Raw genomic sequence first — 19,050 nt, forward strand, 5'->3', positions numbered from 1 at the left:
GTCCGACCCCTTCCTGCTTTCGAGGTCACGCACGGATGTTGCGTGATGACGTAGGCGGCGCGGACGCCATCCCGGAAGCGCGAGACAGGCCTCCAGATGTGCAGGTGCCGAGGCCGGCGACGCCGGTGCTGGGCCGGGGCGGGGTCGCGGGTGGCGGGAGGCCGCGGGCTGTGCCGCCGCGGGGAAGGAGGGCCCAGCCTGGCTCTGCGGCCGAGCCGGCCTCAGTTTCCCGGACTGCGCGGCGCGGCGCGGGCGGACCCGGATGGGAACCCGAGTTGTGTGTCGGTCGCAGCCCGAGTCCTGAGCGGCTCGGAGTGCGCCCGTGCCTCAGTTTCCCCTCTAGAAGGGGCGGGGCCTCAGTGCACGTTTGAGCCCCGCCTTATCCGGTGTGGTTTTTCTTTGTTTTTCCCCCTCGGAGTTTGGGTCGTCGAGTTGAGTTCGGTTGGGACTCGGGCGCGACGGTGCCTTGTGCTCCTGGTTTGCGTCCTTGAGGCGCAAAGCCCTTCCACTCAGCCTTGCGTCCCTGGGGGAGGTTGAGATAGTAGCCCAAATCAGCCTCCAATTCCTGGTAATCCTCCTGCTTCAGCCGCCCCAGTACTAGAGGAAAGTCAGTCAACTTATCTTTGAGACAGGCTGGCCTTGAGCTCCTTGGAGCGCGCTTGGATTTAGAAGCTTAGAGCCGCCACGCCTGGCCTGTATTGTGCTTTGAGTCAGGGTCTCATTTGTCCCAGGCTGGCCTGGAACTCACGATGTAGCCCAGATTAACCTTGAGTTTACAGCAGTCCTGTAGCCGCCTGAGTCGGGGATGACAACCTGAACTGTCGCGCCAGGCCTGTGTTTTAAGATAGGGTTTCATGCATCTTAGGGTGGCCCAAGCTGGCACTCTGCGTGCTACCATTTCAGCCCCAGTCCAAGACTAATAATGTGATCTAGAACAAAATCTCGAGTCAAAAGTCTGCATCTGAGGGATGCCATTAACCCGTTTGACTCCACCCTTTAACCACGTCTTTTTTTTTTTTTTCTTAAAAAATATTTACATTTTATTGATTTGGGGGCATGGGGCATGCACCTTCATGTCTTGAGATCAGGGGACAACCTGCAGGAGTTGGTTTTCTTTCTACCATGTGTCCCAAGGCTTGAACTGGAGTCTGGCTTGATGGCAAGCACCTTTTAGACACTGAGCCATGTCACTGGCCATCTTTCTCCTAAAATAGGATCTTCCTATGTTGCCTAGGGTGCCTGGGAAGATCTGTGAAGTCCTGGCTGGTCTTAAACGTTAAATCCTGCCTTACTCCTCCACTCCCCATGTGCTGGTGTCTACGACCATGTATCTGCCTTTTGCCCAAGGTGATGCTTGATGACCTTGGGTGACTGGACTGTGTGATCCTCGGATGGAAGGGACCGTGCCCTGCCCATAGCTAGTTTTTTTTTTTTTTTTTTTTTTTTTTTTAACCCCTGAGACAGGGTTTCTATATGTAGCCGTCTGTCCTGGAACTCTATATATCAGGCTGCCCTCTGCTGCCACGCCTGGCTTAAATATGTATGGTTTTGTCTTTTGGTGTGCCTGTGTGGGGTGTGGAGGTCAGGGAATACCATTGGGCGCCACTCCCTGCTTGCCTTTTACTGTGTTTGAGACAGCATCTCTTGTTCACCTTTCTGTGGGCCAGGCTAGCTGGCCTTGGAGACTCCAGCTGCTCTTGTCTCTGCCTCCTGGCTCCCCGCACAGGTGCTGGGGTTGCAAATGGAGGCACTACTACTGCGGCTAGCTGTACTCGAGCTCTGGCGACCCCAAGGCAGGTCATCAAGTTCCCATCCAAGCACTTTACACACCCAGCCTCCTCCCCACCCTTCATTCTCCCCTGCCTCTGTCTCCCAAGTGTGGAGTTAAAGGTGTGTACCACCGCCCCTGGCTGCCCCCCACCATTTTTGTTTGTTTGGTTGGTTGGTTTTTCAAGACAGGGTTTCTCAGTGTAGTCTTGGCTGTCCTTGAACTCACTCTGTAGACTAGGCTGGGCTTGAACTCACAGAGATCCACTTGCATCTGCCTCCTGAGTGCTGGGGTTAAAGGTGTGTGCCACCACCACCCGGCTGCCACCATTCCCCCCCCCACACACACACAGGGTCTCACACTGTAGCCTGAGCTGACCTGAAACTCACTGTGTAGTCCAGGCTCCCCTAAATTCATGCCAGTTCTCCTGCCCTAGACTCTGTACTGGAAAAGAAGACACCACCACACAGAACGTATTTGGTCAGGGCCTTGCTCTGTAGCCCTTCTCGGCCTTCATCCAGGTATCTGGGATTGGCCTTGAATTCCTGATCCTCCTGCCTGCATCACCGAGCCCGGCCAGCTCCCGTGTGTGAAACTTGCCCAGTGCGGAGTTGGCCTCTCTCAGCCAGGTCTTGTCAGGATCCTGGGTTTTTCCTGAACATCAGAGACGGGTTGGTGCTGTGATTCCCCTGTTTTGAGCTGGTCTGGGGAGCTCTGCTCACTGGGACACAGCAGGGGCCATCACCTGCCTGCCAGATGCTGAGAACCACAATCCATGCAGGTGCCAGGCCGGCAGACTGCCTATGCCTAGAGTCCTTGGCTTTAAGTTGCTGAAAACAATAAGTGTAGTTAGCTTCAGAGCTGAATATTTTGTTTCATTTTTGAGGACAGGTCTCACAGAGTAGCCCAGGCTGGCTTGGAGCTCACTTTGCTGTTGCCTAGGATGGCCTAGAGCTTGAAGTAATCCTGCCTCAGTCTTCTGAGTGCTGGGGTGGCCAGTGCAAGCCGCCAAGCCTGTGTGTGCGGTGTGTGTTTGCTTACTTGCTTGTTTGAGCCACAGTTTCCCTGACTGTCCTGGAACTCACTCTGTAGACAAGCGGTCCTTGAACTCAGAGATCCACCTGCCTCTCCGACCCGAGTGCTGGGGTTAAAGGTGTGCTCTGTTGCCGTGCCTGCTCAGCCTGTGGGTTTTCTTTTCTTTTTTTTTTTTTTTTTGGTTTTTCGAGACAGGGTTTCTCTGTGTAGCTTTGCGCCTTTCCTAGAACTCACTTGGTAGCCCAGGCTGGCCTCGAACTCACAGAGATCTACCTGGCTCTGCCTCCCGAGTGCTGGGAGAGCCTGGTTTTTATACATATTTCTGTGTATATTTCATGAGCTTGTGTGTGCATGAGCACGTGTGTGCTGTAGCATGCACGTGGAGGTCAGAGGGCAACTCTTGGGAGTTCTCTGTTTCCACCCGTTGGTCCCTGGGTTTAAACAAGGCATCGTGCTTACTCCTGAGTCATCTTGCTGGCCCCCAAACCAAGTTTAGAGCTGAATTTGGAAACTTGTTTGGAGTATGGGTGTGCATGTCCCACAGTGCACATGCAGAGGTCAGCCTCAGGACTTCATAGGTCTTTTTCACGTTTGTTGTCCCTCACCATGGAGACCAGCTGGCCCTTGAGATGCTGTCCTGGCACACAGGAATTGAAGGTTGTCTCCAGTGCTTCAGTAAGTCAGAAGCCCCCACAGCCACGTGAGAAACTGCCTCAGAAACCCAAGAGACGGGGCTTGTGGCACACAGTCTTGATCCAGCACTCAGGAGGCAGAGGCAAGCAGATTTCTGTGAGTTTAGGAACAGCCTGGTCTATGTAGGGCGTTCCAGGACACCCAAGGCTACATAGTGAGACCCTGTCTTCAAGGAAGGTGGTGCACTCTCTGCAATAATACAGGTGATAATATACTTAAGGACCCAGGTTCAGTCCCCAGAAACCACACACAAAGCTGGGACTCAGTGATGGTGAGATGGGATCAGGTATGGGCAGATCCCTGGAAGCATGTAAGCTTGCTGCCCTAGCCTCTGTGGTAAAGTTCTAGGCCAGTGAGAGACCCTGTCAAACAACGGAGAACGGGGACTGGAGAGGCTTGCTGTACTGAAGAGGACCTGAGTTCTGACCATGTCCGTGGCTGCCTGTAGCTCAGCTCCAGGGCATCCGTCACCTCTGGCCTCTGTCCGGGGAGGAGCAGCATCTGCAGTTCGTCCCGTATCGTCACATGAGTGCTGTGGCACCCATGCGTGTCCCACAGAAGCCAAATACAAAACCCTAACCTAAAGCCACACAGGAGCAGAGCTTGACAGGAGGTGGGATGACAGCCCTGTGGAGTCTAGCGAGGACAGTGAAGGGGAAATGGCGTTGCCCAACCTGTGCATGTGACAAGTTCAGGTTCTTAGGCCAGCATGAGCTATGCACGGTGTAGAGTGACTCCTCTCCATCCTCCTGCCTCAGCTTCCTAATGCTGGAATCACAGGTGTGCTGCCATGCTCAGCTCTTCTGGCTTATGTGTTTCTAAGGATGGATCTGTTAGGCCCCTAAACACTCCAAGTTCCCAGCCTAAGTATTCTGAGGCTGGGGCGGTGCCTGTTTTGGGCCATGATTTGCTCTTGACATTCTCACCAAGCCGAGTGCTGACTTCATGTCCTGGTCTGGTCGTTTCAGGCATCAGAGGGGGAGGAGAAAGAGATGGACCCCCCGGACTCGGCCTCGAGGGTCTTCTGTGGCCGCTTCCTCAGCATGGTGAACGCCGATGATGTCAACGCCATCATCCTGGCCCAGAAGAACATGTGAGCAGGCTGTGGGCAGCATGGGAAGGACACCCCCCACCCCCAAGTTGTGATAAATTAATGAAAATGAGTTCCTGGCTCCAGAGCCAGTTCCTTCCTGGCCTGAAAACCAGGCCTTGGCAAAGGGGTCGGGTCCTGTAGCTTTGCATGGCTTGGCAGTGGCCAAGGAGCATCTTGGCATCAGGACCTAGAGCCCAGTCCGGTGTGCAGGGTGCCTGGCCTAGGGCGCTTTTCTTCCTCGCTAGAACCAGCTCACCCTGGTCTCACCTAGGCTTGGGGTGGAAGGCAGGTACAGGGCTGAGGTGCCAATCACGCAGAGGCCTTAGGTCCATTCTAGAGGACGGCCCTCCCAGCGGAGGCCAGAGGCCTTAGGTCCATTCTAGAGGACGGCCCTCCCAGCGGAGGCCAGAGGCCTTAGGTCCATTCTAGAGGACGGCCCTCCCAGCGGAGGCCAGAGGCTGTCGGCTGCTGTCGTCCCCGGGGGCTCTCCACCTCCTATTGTTTGCTTACTTATGTTTTGAGACAGGGTCTCAATATGTCCTGGAACTCTCTCTGTAGACCAGGCTGGCCTCAGACTCACGGAGATCCTCCTGCCTCTCCCTCCCGAGTGCTGGGATTAAAGACGTACACCACCATGCCAGACTGCACTGGCCGCTCTGGAGGAGGGCCAAGGCTCTGTCCCAGCAGCTGATTCAGGTTCAGGGCCTGAGCACGCTTCTGGTCTCCACAGGTGTGTGTGCACATTTGCACATGGTGCACAGACATGCACAAAAGCAAAACACCCGTGTATATAATAAAAAATAAGTCTGGGCCTAGCGTGTGGCACACGCCTTTAAACCCCTGCACTCTCAGTTCCAGGGCAGCCAAGGCTGCCTAGTGAGACTCTGTCTCAAAAACTAAAACAAAGAGAAAACCCCAAAACTTAGGAAAAGGGCAGCAAATAATAATAATAATCATAAACATAAACATAAACATAAACATGTCAGTCTTTTAGCTGGATGTAGTGGCACACACTTGTAATCCCAAGACTTCTGTAGAGGTAGTTTGAGGTCAGCTTAGAACATGGAGTGGGCCGGGCGGTGGTGGCACACGCCTTTGATCCCAGCACTCGGAGGTAGGCAGCAGATCTTTTGAGGCCAGCCTGAACTATATAGTGAGTTCCAGGATAGCCAGGGCTACAGAGAAACCATGTTTTGAAAAAACAAACAAAGAAAACAAGCACAGGGACATAGAATGGGCCACTGTCAAGGGTGTGTAGCAGGAACCTGTCAGAAGCAACTCATGCACACACACAAACTCATGCCGGATTCAGGCTGCAACAGAGGTGAGTAGGAGTTAGGTGACCAGTACAGCAGACAGAAATCTTCAGGCTGTATCTTGGTAACTGAATGCAGAGGCTGTGACCCTCACAGGGCTCAGCTCCAGCTAAGGCTCCTAGGCCTCATGCAGGGGCCCTCACCCTCTCCCCACCTAGGCTGGACCGCTTTGAGAAAACCAACGAGATGCTTCTGAACTTCAACAATCTGTCCAGCGTGCGGCTGCAACAGATGAGCGAGCGTTTCATGCACCACACTCGCACCTTGGTGGACATGAAAAGGGACCTGGACAGCATCTTCCGCAGGATCAGGTGGCCCCACCCCCCAGAGCTCCCCTGTGGCCCCACAGCCAGCTGCCCCAGCACCTTCTTCCTCCATCCTGAGACCACGCCCTGTCTTACAGCACATCTTCTCCAAACCCTTATCCCCAAGCCTACAGTATTGGCCCCTTCCCTGTCTGTCACCCAGTTCTTGAGACGCCCTGTCCCGGGGACTTAGCTGGCCTCTGCACCCTCAGTCCCTTCCGAAGCCACACTCTTCCCTTGAGGCCCTCTGGACCCACTTCCCACCCCTCCCAGGCCCTCGAATGCCCCTCCTTCTGCAACCCTCCCTTGCCTTCAGGGTTCTCGCTTCTCCAAAGCCCGCGTCTGGGTCCCTCTTTTCCAAGGCCCCTTCCCTTCCCTCTCCTCCTCTCCCAGCCCTTCTGAGTCCCCTCCTCTTCCCTTTCTCCCCTCCAGGAGCCTGCCCTCTGCCCTCTCCAGCCCTGGCTATTCCGGTTGTTTGACAGGGCGGTTCTAACCTCTGAGGGAGTGAACTGGAAGTAGTGGATTTCCCTTTTATTTGGCGTCTGCTCCACACAGCTGGGACCTGACACAAGAGGCAGGAGGGAAGACAGTCGAGTAGTTAGGCCAGGTCCTCCGGTTCTGAAGGCAGGCTGAGCGGCCAGCAAAGCACCAGGCCCTGGGGTCTGTCCTGGAGAGAGGCCAGTCAGGGTCAGTTTGGTTCTTCCCACGATGGCGCAGGCTCCCGGATCATGACATCCATGTCCTTGACTCTCAGGTCTCCAGGCGTACCTCACAGTCTCACCCATCCCTGCTGTGGTGACAGCCAGCTGCCCAGACCCAGGACAGCTAGAGCCACAGGGGATCTAGACCATAGATGCACCTTTCCTTCAGCTCAAGCCTGGGGAGCCTTGTTGGAGCTAAGGGGACAAAATAAGCTCTACCTCAAAGTCTAGATCTAGGTGTTCTAGATCAGTATTTTCAAATTCTGAAACTCCCTCTGTAGACCAGGCTAGCTTTGAACTCAGAGATCCACCTGCCTCTGCCTCTCAAGTGTTGGGATTAAAGGCATATGCCACCATGCCTGGCTTTAATTCTTTTTATTAGTATTCTTTATTATTGTTTTTTGCTTTTGAGGCAAGGTCTTACTAGATAGCTCTGGCTGTCCTGGAATTCACTCTGTAGACCAGGTTGTCTTAGAACTCACAGAGATCTGCCTGCCTCTGCCTCCGAAGTGCTGGGATTAAAGGTGTGCGCCACCATGCCTGGCCTCTTTTTATTATTTTATTATAGTCTTGCTATTGTTTGAGACAGGGCCTCTTGTAGCTCAGGCTGACTTCACATTTGCCACATAGATGAGGATGACCCTGGACTCCGTATGCTCCAGCCTCCCCACCTCCCTAGTGCTGAGCTGCCCTGGCACTCTTGGCTCCTAAGCTCTTCTCTAAGCACACCTTTCTGGCTCACAACGCCAGGCTGACTCTGCAGGTAGTTTGGGGAGTTGGCAAGAACCCTGTGAGCCCCTGGAGATGCTGGGCACCAGCATGTGTTCTAGCTCGGCAGAAAGGAAACAGGTCCAGCGCGTCATGTGCCGTGACTCAGCTGTGTGCTTGCCACGACAGCAGGCTGACTGCAGTCAGGGTGGAGGCTGTGCGCGCTCAAGCCCCTCCGCTGCCTGTGAAGTGCAGGGCGTCAGGGCAGAACAACCAGCAGCCAGTTCATAAGGTAATAAAGCCAGCTGGGGTGACGGCACACGCTGGCACGCATAGGGTGAGACAGGAGGGTCCTGGGCTGCATGGTGAGTTCAGGGCCAGCCTGAGCTACACTGGTGAGTTCAGGGCCAGCCTGAGCTACACAGCCAGACTTTATCTTAAAAAACAAAAAGGGAGAGGAATTAGTGGGTAAAGTACTTGCTGAGCAATTGTGAGGACCTGAGTTCAAATCCTCAGAACACATGAAAAAAGTCAGGCGCAGAGGCTGGGGGCTGGCAGTGGTGAAGAGTGCGTTGTTCTGCAGAGGACTGGGGTTGGTTCTCCTGCCCTGTCAGGTCGCTCCAGAGAACTGGAGTCAGCCTTGGGGATCTGCACATGTGCACACACACACACACACACACACACACACACACACACACACACATGCACACACACACGTGTGCACACATGCACACGCGCACACACACACATGAGTTAAAATGAGTTGTAAAGGAATGTCAGCGCAGTGGCTGATGACTGTCACCCTTGTGCTGGCGAGGCAGGGACAGTGAGGGCTGGGGCTTGCTGGCCGGGCAGCCCAGCTGATACCCAGCTCCTCGTCCACGGAGGCCCTGTCTGAACACACAAGGTGGACTGGAGGCCCAGTGTAGAGCTCTGACCCCAACACCTGGGAGCCAGAAGAGAAAGAATGAGGTACAGGAAGCAGCAAGGTGGTGGCCACCTCCTGTCGTGATCCCAGCCCCCCACCTCCCCCAGGATGGTGCCAGAACCAAGCCTAGAGGCAGGCACCGTGGGCACGATGCGGCAGGAGACAAGTGCCCAGAGCCCAGCCGGGTTCCTGCTGTGGCTCATCCCTGTCTGTCCCCTTCCCCACAGGACACTGAAGGGAAAGCTGGCCCGGCAGCACCCAGAGGCCTTCAGTCGTAAGTGTGGCCCCGCCCCCCACCCCCACTGCTGCCAGCACCCATCCGGGTCCCACGGGTGGTGGGTGGAGACGCCTCTGCAGTGGGAGGAATAAATGGTGACAGCCCCTTCATCTTCAACCCAGGGGCCCTGTAAGCCAGGCTGTCACCCCTAAGCCCCGGTGAGGTGGGGACTGAACATCCCATTTCACAAGGGGGAAACTCGCACCAGAGGGAAGCCATGCTATCTGGGGTGTGAGTGAGCTGGCGCCAGAAGGCCTAGAAGAATCAAGTTCTCAGGCCTATGGCTGTAACATCACTGGGACCCCAGCAATTCAAAGGGTTCTCTGAGGTCACCTCATCTGCTGAGTGGGCATGTCTGCACCCCAGTGATAGGTGGATTCCTGGGGTTTCTTTTGTTTGCTTTGTGTTTTTGAGACATGGTCTCATGTAGCCCAAGCTGGCCTCAGATTCTTTATGTAGCTGAAGATGACCCTGAGCTACTGACCCTCCTTCCTCCACCATAGAGCGCTAAGACGAAGCAGGGCAGGTGTGGTGCTTGGCCTGGGGATGCCTTGCTGCTGCAGAGGGAGCCAAACCCAGCCTCCTACCTGTGCCAGCCTAACTTGGGCATTTGTTGTTTTTGTCTCAATTTTTAAGTTTTCAGGTAGGCTCTCACTGTGTAGTCCTGGCTGGCCTCAAATTCCTTGTGTTCCTCCTGCCTCAGTCTCCCATACTGAACGACAAATGGGCATGCTCATTCTGAGTCAGCCTCACTCACCTGCCCAGGCCTCAGTTTCCTCCTCTGTAAAATGGGCTGAGTCATGCCCCCATGGGTGGGAAAGAGTTTTCAGGGCCACCCTTACAGGAAAACCTGGATCTGTGACTTGACCAGCATGGGGGTTCCTTCCCCAGACATCCCGGAGGGTTCATTCCTGGAGGACGAAGATGAAGACCCCATTCCACCCAGTATCACCACGACCATCGCCACCTCGGAGCAGAGCACAGGCTCCTGTGATACCAGCCCTGACACTGTCTCACCATCTCTCAGTCCTGGCTTTGAGGACCTATCACATATTCGACCCGGTTCCCCTGCCATCAATGGCCACAGCCAGACAGATGACGAGGAAGAGACACATGGAGAATAGCCCCCTTCCCACCATCCCAGAAAGGCTCAGGGCAGCATTGGTCCTCCTGGGGTCAGTCAGCTTTGCTGCTCCGTCTGTCATAGGCAGGGCCCCTAATTCCTGCCCCTCCTCCTAAGAGCAGGACTTCCCCATGCCAGGACATGCACCCCAGCTGGGGCAGTGAGGCTGGCTACAGGTATCCTTGAGCTCAGCCTGGGCCAGCTTTGAACAGTACTTCTAAAAGTCCCCAGACCAAAGCCAGATGTCCCCCACACCATGGTGGGGCCCCCTGGAGGAGGAAGGTGCCTGCAGGGCTGAGCTTGTCTCCACTTGCTGGCAGCTGCTGACTTAACTCTGGTCTCCCTGCCTTCTGTGGAGTACTTTTTTTCCTGTCGTGTTGAATTCTGGGAGAGGTAGAAGGTTCAAGACAGGCAGCCTTGACTGTGGGGAGCTGTTTCTCACAGGCCCAGCAGGCGTCTCCAGGAACTGAATGGAATATTTTTGTATCGATGTTTACAGATGTTGTTGGGAAGTTACCGGTAAAGTCTTATTAAAAGGGAACACTGCATGCCGTGGCTTGCGTCTGTTTTGGGGCTCACACCCCAGAGCATGGGCAGATTCTGGATGTCACCGGGGGCCCTGCTGGAGGGGGTTGCCCAAACACCAAACCCTGTGAACTACCAAAACAGGGCTGTGCCACAGGCACCCCGTGAGGTTGGAGGGCAAAGCAGCGCCAAGCCTTTCTGAGACCACCTCTGAGACATCACTGTCCCTGGCAAGGACAGCTGCGGGCCTGGCGGCCTCTGGAAAACTGTTTCTGATGGATGGCTACTTTGACATGGCTAGGATTGCAGACACCTGCCTCCACATGCCATGCAGTTCTTTGTTTTTGTTTTTCGAGACAGGGTTTCTCTGTGTCCTGGCTGTCCTGGAACTCCCTTTATAGACAGGCTGACCTCGAACTCAAAGAGATCCACCTGCCTCTGCCTCCCTAGTGCTGGGATTAAAGGTATGCGCCACCACCGCCCAGCTCCCTGGAGCACTTTTAAATGATTGCCTTCCAGGACATAATACCCTGGTTGCAGAGCCCCTGACAAGTAGGCACTAGGTCCCAGTTAGGGGCCAGCTCCAGCACTGAAGATACAATCAGTGAAAGTAAGAAAACGCCAGACTGGATGCCCTGAACGGCAGTTGATTCCAGCGCCCTCTTCTGGCCCCTGCAGACACTGCACTCCACACGGGGTGCACTAACGAGTAGGAAAAACCAAATTAACATAGATACCTTTTGAGTCATTAAAAATATCTTCCCAGCCGGGCGCTGGTGGCGCACGCCTTTAATCCCAACACTCGGGAGGCAGAGCCAGCCTGGTCTACAGAGTGAGTTCCAGGACAGGAACCAAAACTACACAGAGAAACCGTCTTGGAAAAAAAAAAAAAAAAAAATTCTTCCCAGGAGCTACTCTACCAGACTGGGAATCAGGTCAGTGTCTGCTCAGCCACCATCAGAGACGCTTCCTCCTGCAGCAGATGGGAATAAACACAGACCCACAGCTGGACAGAGCGCAAAGTGAGAGACCTTGGGACTCTCAATCCCAAATGGGCAGTCTCCATCAGATCCGTCCCCTCAGAGCTCAGGGAACCCTTCAGAAGAGGAGGCAGGAGGAGTGTAAAAATCTAAGGGGATGGAGGACACCAGGGAAACAAGGTCTCTAAACACAGCGTGGCCAATGCACATGGACTCACAGAGACTGGCCCAGTGCATGGGGCCTGCACAGGGCTAAGTCAGGCCGGGTCCCAGTGATGACAGGGAGTGGACACACGCCCCATCCCTAACCCAGACGCTACCTCCAATTGATAACCACTCACAGGTGAAAAATTTGTCTTCTCTTAATGGAGTCTTTCTAGGCATACAAACCATACTGTAAGGGCAGGTCACATAAGTGAACTCAATGGTAATTTTGGAGGGTTTTGCTTTACATTTTGTCTGGGAATTTTTGCCTTTTAGTTGTATATTATGGTTTCCAACTCTGTTTTTATGGGATCTCTGTGTGTATGAATGTGTGTATCTGTGTTTCTTGTGCTTTTTGTTTTTATTTCGTTTGTTTGGTTTGGTTTTTTGAGACAGGGTTTCTCTGTGTAGCTTTGGAGCCTGTCTTGGAATTTGCTCTGTAGCCCAGGCTGCCTCGACTGTTTTATTTCTTAATGTTTGTTTTGTCCTGTTCTGGTTTTTATTTTATTTTATATGTCTGCTTTCTGAGAGAGGTGAAGAAGGGTGTTGGTTTGTGTGGTTAGGGAGGTGGGGAGAATCTGGGAGGACCCGGGGGAGGCGAAGTCCTGATCAGAAGATATTGTATGGGGGAAGATATATTTTCAAAAAAAAAAAAGGGGGGGGGGCGTATCTTCCCAGATAGTTCCGCTTACATTTGCTTTTAGCCTGATGCCCTGGGGAGTATTCGAGAAACAAGATGATCCACACCACCAAGCTCACGGGAAATTTAAGTCCCCTCTTTCCAGGGTCTAGTGGTTGCATTATTTTTGTTTGGTTTTTGAGACTGACTCTCACTATGGAGCACTGGCTGGCCTCGAACTCCCATCTGCTAGAATTAAAGGCCAGTGCCACCATGCCAGCCACACCTCCTAAAAGAAACAAAAGCGTGTCGCGACTGGCTGAGGAACGCGGGAAGGCGGCGTTGGAAGCTCCCGCAGGGGCGCCCGTCACTCACGCCTGGTGGCGCAGCTCCACCCGGAAGCGGCTCCTGACAGTCCGACCGCTGTTCGGCTTCCCTTGCCAGCACCCAACATGGCGCCGGACGAAGCCTGGGGCGGGAACGACGTGCGGCGTGGATTGTGACGTCGACGCGCAGCGTGCTCAGTGCGCAGGCGCTCTGAGAGGAGACTCGGGGGTTTCCGGTTCCGCCGTCCTCTTTCTCTTCAACGAGGCGGCGGAGCAGGTTGGTGGTGGCCGCGTCGCTGACGGGCTGGTGGCGGCTGCGCCGGGGCGGCGGCGCGGCGGGGACCGGCGAGGGGAGTGTGGGGGTTCGTGGGCGCCGCTCTGGCCCCGCGCATGCCCGGCGGGGCTCGGCCGGGGACCTGGGCGCGCGGCGGGCACGCGCGGCCCCGGCGGAAGGACAGGCGCTCCGGCCCGACTCCTGGGCCTGTCCAGAGATGATCGGGGTTTGGTTCCAGGGGGGCCGTGGGGGTTCGGGGCCCCGAGGACCACGAGGACTGCCTGGGTTCGGCGTGGCGGTGCGGGGCAGTCGGTTACGCTGAGTCCCGCCTGCCGCGTCGAGAAGACGGTGTTTGGTGTTGGGCCCTTGAGTTGCAGGGAGGGGAGAGGCCCTTCATAGAGCGGGACGCTTGTGTGGGCTTCCCGTCCCACCCGGTGGCGCTGGCTGGGAAGGTTGAGCCTGGCTGCGGGGGAGTACCGCGCTTAAGTCCACAGTCGGGTTGGGTCTTTTGGAGGGCAGTTCGGGCAGGTAGGCAAGCAATAGCCAGCCTCCCCGGGCCCGCTCAGGCAGAGACCCACACACAAGCAACACGTAACTGGTGGGTCTCCTTCCTCTGCTTAGCAGACGCCAACATGCAGATCTTTGTGAAGACCCTGACGGGCAAGACCATCACTCTTGAGGTCGAGCCCAGTGACACCATCGAGAATGTCAAGGCCAAGATCCAAGATAAGGAAGGTGGGCTGGGCTGCTCCGGGTGGTATTGATGGGAGTGCTGACCCGGCTCTGGAACGGTCAGAGTCCGTATTTGATTTCCTCTGAGTGATTGGGGTGGTCCCAGCTCCTACAGGAAGGAGCTGCCGCCAGCCTGGTTTCTCCTGTGCACAGGCATCCCACCAGACCAGCAGAGGCTGATATTTGCCGGCAAGCAGCTGGAGGATGGCCGCACCCTGTCGGACTACAACATCCAGAAAGGTAAGGGGTGGGCCCCGGAAGTGGTGCTCCAGTCGCCTGGCAGTGGCATGTCTTGTCCCTTTTCATTTGCCACGGGTGTGTGTGGCAGCCGTGTGCGGAAGTGAGAAGTCAGTTACCTTCCACCCGTGTGTGGGCTTCAGGAATTGAACCCAGGTCTCCGGGCCCTCTGTGGTGTGCCTTCACTTGCCAAGCCTTTACTCCTGTTTTGTTTTGAGCTAAGTCTCAGCTTTAGCCCAGGCTGGCCCACAGTGTTGCCCTAAGAGCTGGGGTTGCAGGTGTGAGCCATAATGCCTGTTCACTTTTTAGATTGTGCCCCCCCCCCATTTGTTTGTTTGAGACAGGGTTTCTCTGTATAGTCCCAGCCTTGAACTCGAGAGATCCCCTGCCTCCTGGGTGCTGGGGTTGAGGCCTGTGCCACCGTCACATAGCAGCTTTTTTCCCTTGTCCCTGTTGAGCCTCTGCCTGCCTAGCTCTGGGGTGTGTCAGCAAGACGCAGCCTAGAAGGAAAAGGAGCTGGTGGGGCTGCAGAGATGTCACAGCATTTGACCCCTTTCGGGCTCTGTCTGTGGGGCAGGATCTCACTGTATCAGGCTGGCCACATCTGGACACTTTCTTGTTTGTTTTTTTGTTTTGTTTTTGACCTGTGTTCCCACAGGACCTGAATGCTCCCTGCACTGCACGGTGGCTCCCAGCTGCCTGCGTTGTTGTTTAGCTCCTTCTTAAGACCTCAGTACATTACAAAAGTGGATGAACTTGGTTTCAGTCCTTTAAGGGAAGTCTGGCCTGTGGCAGCAATGTGGGGAAGCCTCTTGAGTTTCTCCTTGAGGTCTTCCCGGAGCTGCCGGGGCAGGGCTCAGCTTCTGTCCTCCTCCCAGAGTCCACCTTGCACCTGGTGCTGCGCCTGCGTGGTGGCATCATCGAGCCGTCCCTTCGTCAGCTCGCCCAGAAGTACAACTGTGACAAGATGATCTGCCGCAAGTGCTATGCACGCCTGCACCCCCGTGCAGTCAACTGCCGCAAGAAGAAGTGCGGCCATACCAACAACCTGCGCCCCAAGAAGAAGGTCAAATAAAGCTGGGGCCGTACCTGGCCCGTGACCCCGGGACCAAATAAAGTCCCCTTCCATCGACTGGAGCAGTAACTGGTGTCATACGTGGCTCTTCTGTTCGGGGATGGGCTGGGAGGCGTGTTCCCAGTGAGAAGGGATCTCACTATGTAGACCAGGCTGCCCTGCAACCTGCCAGCCACAGCTGGTAGCACATGGTTCCCATCTGCACATCTGAACGGCTGCTTCTGGAAGGAAGGTGGACCAGTGGGTTAAAACTTCAGTCATCTGAGCCCCTGTGAAGGTGGGGCCCACAGTACTGCCGCAGGGAGCTTCTGTTCTGCCCCACTCTGTCCTCATCATGTCCAAGTGACCTTGCATTCACACAAGTCCGGTGTGTGGGGATGATGGTTTGTGTGGCGGGGCAGCTCACCCAACCCAATGCAGGTTAGGCTGCTGATCCGGAGATCAGCCTTATGTCAGGCACAGCCCTGGGACTTCCCTCCCGGGCTTTGGGATCACAGGCCCATGCTGCAGTACACACCATAGTTATGGTCCTGAAGTTGCACATGAACCTGTGAGCATAGCTGACTGATTTATTTATTTAGTATACAGCATGTGTGCCTGCAGGCCAGAAGAGGGCACCAGATCTCATTACAGATGGTTGAGCCACCACGTGGTGGCTGGGAATTGAACTCAGGACCTCTGGAAGGACAGTCAGTGCTCTTAACCTCTAAGCCATCTCTCCAGCCCGACTTTGTAGTCTTAAGGGGGCAAGGGTTTTCATCTTCCACATTTTTTTTTTTTTTTTTTGTTTTTCGAGACAGGGTTTCTCTGTAGTTTTGGTGCCTTTCCTGGGACTCACTTGGTAGCCCAGGCTGGCCTCGAACTCACAGAGACCCGCCTGGCTCTGCCTCCCGAGTGCTGGGATTAAAGGTGCGCGCCACCACCACCGCCCGGCTCCACATTTTTTAAGATTTATTATGTATACAGTAGAGGGCGCCAGATCTCATTACAGATGGTTGGGAGCCACCATGTAGGTGCTGGGAATTGAACTCAGGACCTCTGGAAGAGCAGTCGGTGCTCTTAACCTCTGAGCCATCTCTCCAGCCCTCATCTTGCACATCTTGATTAAGTCAGGTATCCAGTTCAACTCGGCCTTAGAAAGGTTGTGCGGGTTTGAACGTGGTGTGCCAGGAGAACCTGCTGTCACTCACCATGTGCCTCCACCGTCAGTCACAGCATTGGTGCTCTTCTGAATGTTTCGTGTGCACTGCGTGACTGCTTGATATCCCATGCAATCGAGAGGGCACTGGATCTCCTGGGATTTTAGTTATTCGTGTGTGAGTGCTGGCATTCGGTCTTTCGCATCCTGCAAAAGCAACCAGTACTCTTAGGCGCTGAGACATCGGTCTAGCCCCCAGCTATACTTCGTTACCATCACTCATGCCGAAATACACTGGGAAACTCCTGTGACCTTATACTACGATTGTGACCCTATTTGACCTACGAGTGTCGCGAGGATCGGCAGATGCAGAGTCCTGGAACCAACCATAGTAAAGAGTTCAAAGGCAGCCAGATGCGCGCGCGACGGTCGTGGGCCTCCCGGCCGGCAGGAGGCGCTGCGGCCGTTCCCAAGCGCCGCTGGATTGCGCAGTCATGCTCACCGCCACGGCAGAGGTGCCGACTACTGCGGACGCCCCCGGATCTGCGGAGCCGCCGTGGGCCTGGGTGAGCCCTAGCGTGGGCAGGACGGGCGTGGGGCGGCGGGATGGGCTCAGGGACCCGGCTTCATGGCCCCACGCCCCACAGAGAGACGCCCCGATCGCCACCTTGGTACGGAGGATCCAGCAGCTGCAGAACGAACGCGCGCAGGCCTTCCGCCGCCTGGACCAGTGAGCCGGCCGGGCTGGGCGACGGGGCGGGGCCTGGGAGACTGGCCCGAGTGGGACCTGGGGCAGCCGCTGGGGCGGGACCTGCGGGGACGGAGCTGGCAGGCCTAGGGGCGTGGCTAAAAGGACCCGGTTGTGGGCGTGGCTGGAGGAGCAGGGAGGCCGGAGATCTGGTCCCGGATGCAGGGGAGCGGCCAGGCGCCGCCCAGAGCAGGGCGTGCTCTGAGGCGTGGTCTAGGATGGGCGGGGCAGAGCCGTGGGTGGTGGTTCTGAAAACGCGGAAGAAACAGTCCACCTGGAGGGGTTGGGTGGAGCTGGGCTGTGGCCCGGAGGAGTGGGGGTGTGGCCCGGAGGGGGCGTGCCCGCAGCCAGAGCCCTGTCTTCTCGGAGTGCAGAGATGGGTCCGCCCTGGTCTCCAGTCTGTAGGGTTCGGGTTCGGCGCTTTCAAGTTGGGTGGGTCTTCCAGGTGGCTGGAGCAGGGAGCGTAGTCTGAGTCAGGGGCATGGGCTCAGCATCCTCCCCGCCCACCGCAGAGCTCACCGCCAGTACCTGCTCAGTGGCCAGCACCACGACTTCCCGCGTTATCGGAGTGTCGTGCATGAGGTGACCCAGGTCTTCGCCGCCGCCTCGCGGGAGGTTCTGGCGGTGGAAGCGGAACTAGCGGGGCCTCGCGCGCAGCTGATGCTCGCTCGCCACGTGCGCAGGCTGCAGGAGCTGGAACAGACGCGCCTGGCCACAGTAAGACTACCACCTCTCTTCTTCAGGGTGGGGCATGGCCACAGCCCATTCCCGGCCACCCCGACCACTACTTTCTGCTACACACCTCCGTGCATTTGGGCCCTCTCCTGCTGTCTGCTGTCTGCCTACAGTTCCCTCCCAGATTCCGCTTAATTATTCCAGTCCCTCTGGAAAGCTCTTCCAAGAACCCCGTGGCCTCTACACTGTGGCTGTCTCTCTGCCTCTGGGTTATCACTGTTGGGACCCACAAACTACATCCGCCACACACCCTGAAACGGACGCACAACTTCCTAGGTCCCTTGACCCAGATCCCCAGACTCCACCTGCCCTTTTCTTACAGCCTCCTAGTAGGGGAGGGTTCGCCCACTGGAAGCTACGCCCACATCGCTCTTTGGTCTAGAATTCATAGTACAGAACCCCAAACCCTGCCTTGAGTTCCACATTTATTTCCATCCTGGAATTATAACGCCCTGCCCTGACTCTGGGTTGGGGGCCACACCTGCCTTCCATCCCTGGCTTTTCCAAGCTCTGTCCATATTCTGTACTGCCCTTCCACAGGAGAACCCTAAAATCACCCCCCCACACACACACACACACACTCACACACTCAGGCTCCTCTCTCCGGGGTTCTACTCCTGGTCTGCCTTCTCTGTCTTGATCAGCTGAGAAAGGGCAATGTGGCTTTTGCCTTGTGACTCCCATTTGCTCCTCCAGGTGGCGCTGCTGCAGGTGATGGGGACACCAGGAGTGTCAGAACAGGAGGACCCTGAAAAGTTGCGCCAGCTGAAAATAAAGTGAGCCCTGTGGGCCCCTTAGCCCAACACCTCAGATTGGCACCACATGGCCATGGTTAGCACAGCGCTGACCCGCCCAGTGGAAGAGGGCGCTCTGATTTGCACACTGGCGTTCCTCGATGCATGCTTCCCGGGATGTGCATCATCATGTCGCCTGCAGTTTCCGATGCTTTCAGGAGTTTGAACATGGCCAAAGTCACGCTTGCTCCCCTGTGTGAGCCCCTGCAGTTCTGTCGCAGGTCTCCAAGGCAGGCAAGCACACACATCCCAACCTCTTGGTGGCAAGCACCCCTCCCCCCACCACGGCCTTTCCCGTGAGCCCACTGTGACCCACCAAGCCACCCTGCCTCCCAGGCATGCTCCCAGGCCGGGCTTGAGGTTTGGCGGCAGGCAGGAGGGCCCAGGGCTTGCCATAGTCCCCCTCCCCGCTGGCTGTACGGCTCAGCTAATTCACCCCATCTGGGTTTTATTTATAGTTTCCATCCGCTCTTGTAGGGTAATTAAAACCATGGAGGCGATCAGCGAGGTTCTGCAGGAACTCAGGTTTGATGCCGAATCTGCAGAGTGAGGGCGGCTCCCAAGGGACCAGAGGAAGATGGGAAAAGAGGCCCATGGCGTCCAGCCCAGCCCTGACCGCCAGCTGGCTGAGGTCGTGCCCCGCCGGGCTGCCCTCCAACGCGCCTCACAAAATAAAGAATTCTCCCTCTGCAGCGTTCCCATCAGCTCTGTATCTT

The 19,050-nt window shown here is 56.0% G+C and overlaps 3 protein-coding genes and 1 long non-coding RNA gene across 6 annotated transcripts; 3 read left to right on the forward strand and 1 right to left on the reverse strand.

Moving 5' to 3' along the window:
- Kxd1 (KxDL motif containing 1) lies at positions 1-10,495 on the forward strand. The gene is made up of 5 exons (XM_052752636.1): positions 1-104; positions 4,465-4,589; positions 6,064-6,216; positions 8,775-8,821; positions 9,716-10,495. Exons 1-5 carry the CDS (start codon positions 36-38, stop codon positions 9,946-9,948), a joined length of 627 nt encoding a protein of 208 aa, XP_052608596.1. The 5' UTR covers positions 1-35; the 3' UTR covers positions 9,949-10,495.
- Positions 10,496-12,761: 2,266 nt separating this feature from the next.
- Uba52 (ubiquitin A-52 residue ribosomal protein fusion product 1) lies at positions 12,762-14,988 on the forward strand. 2 transcript variants are annotated; one of them, XM_052752639.1, is made up of 4 exons: positions 12,762-12,878; positions 13,497-13,610; positions 13,761-13,847; positions 14,723-14,988. In XM_052752639.1, exons 2-4 carry the CDS (start codon positions 13,508-13,510, stop codon positions 14,917-14,919), a joined length of 387 nt encoding a protein of 128 aa, XP_052608599.1. In that variant the 5' UTR covers positions 12,762-12,878; positions 13,497-13,507; the 3' UTR covers positions 14,920-14,988. The 2 variants fall into 2 exon arrangements, with proteins under 2 accessions (XP_052608599.1, XP_052608600.1); XM_052752640.1 differs by having other exon boundaries at positions 12,768-12,878; positions 13,500-13,610.
- An 865-nt stretch (positions 14,989-15,853) lies between these two features.
- LOC128119274 (uncharacterized) lies at positions 15,854-16,518 on the reverse strand. Its single transcript, XR_008221498.1, has 2 exons — positions 16,403-16,518; positions 15,854-16,264 (listed from the first exon to the last, which is right to left on the reverse strand). It is a non-coding gene; the product is annotated as an uncharacterized LOC128119274 (long non-coding RNA).
- Rex1bd (required for excision 1-B domain containing) lies at positions 16,262-19,026 on the forward strand. Of its 2 annotated transcripts, XM_052752638.1 has the most exons (5): positions 16,429-16,623; positions 16,705-16,787; positions 17,318-17,522; positions 18,237-18,316; positions 18,812-19,026. In XM_052752638.1, exons 1-5 carry the CDS (start codon positions 16,552-16,554, stop codon positions 18,882-18,884), a joined length of 513 nt encoding a protein of 170 aa, XP_052608598.1. In that variant the 5' UTR covers positions 16,429-16,551; the 3' UTR covers positions 18,885-19,026. The 2 variants fall into 2 exon arrangements, with proteins under 2 accessions (XP_052608597.1, XP_052608598.1); XM_052752637.1 differs by lacking the exon at positions 16,705-16,787 and having other exon boundaries at positions 16,262-16,623.
- Positions 19,027-19,050: the final 24 nt, after the last annotated feature.

Source organism: Peromyscus californicus, unplaced genomic scaffold (assembly GCF_007827085.1).
Source record: "Peromyscus californicus insignis strain IS unplaced genomic scaffold, ASM782708v3 Scaffold_23__1_contigs__length_62951481, whole genome shotgun sequence".
In the NCBI taxonomy this organism is placed as follows: domain Eukaryota; kingdom Metazoa; phylum Chordata; class Mammalia; order Rodentia; family Cricetidae; genus Peromyscus; species Peromyscus californicus.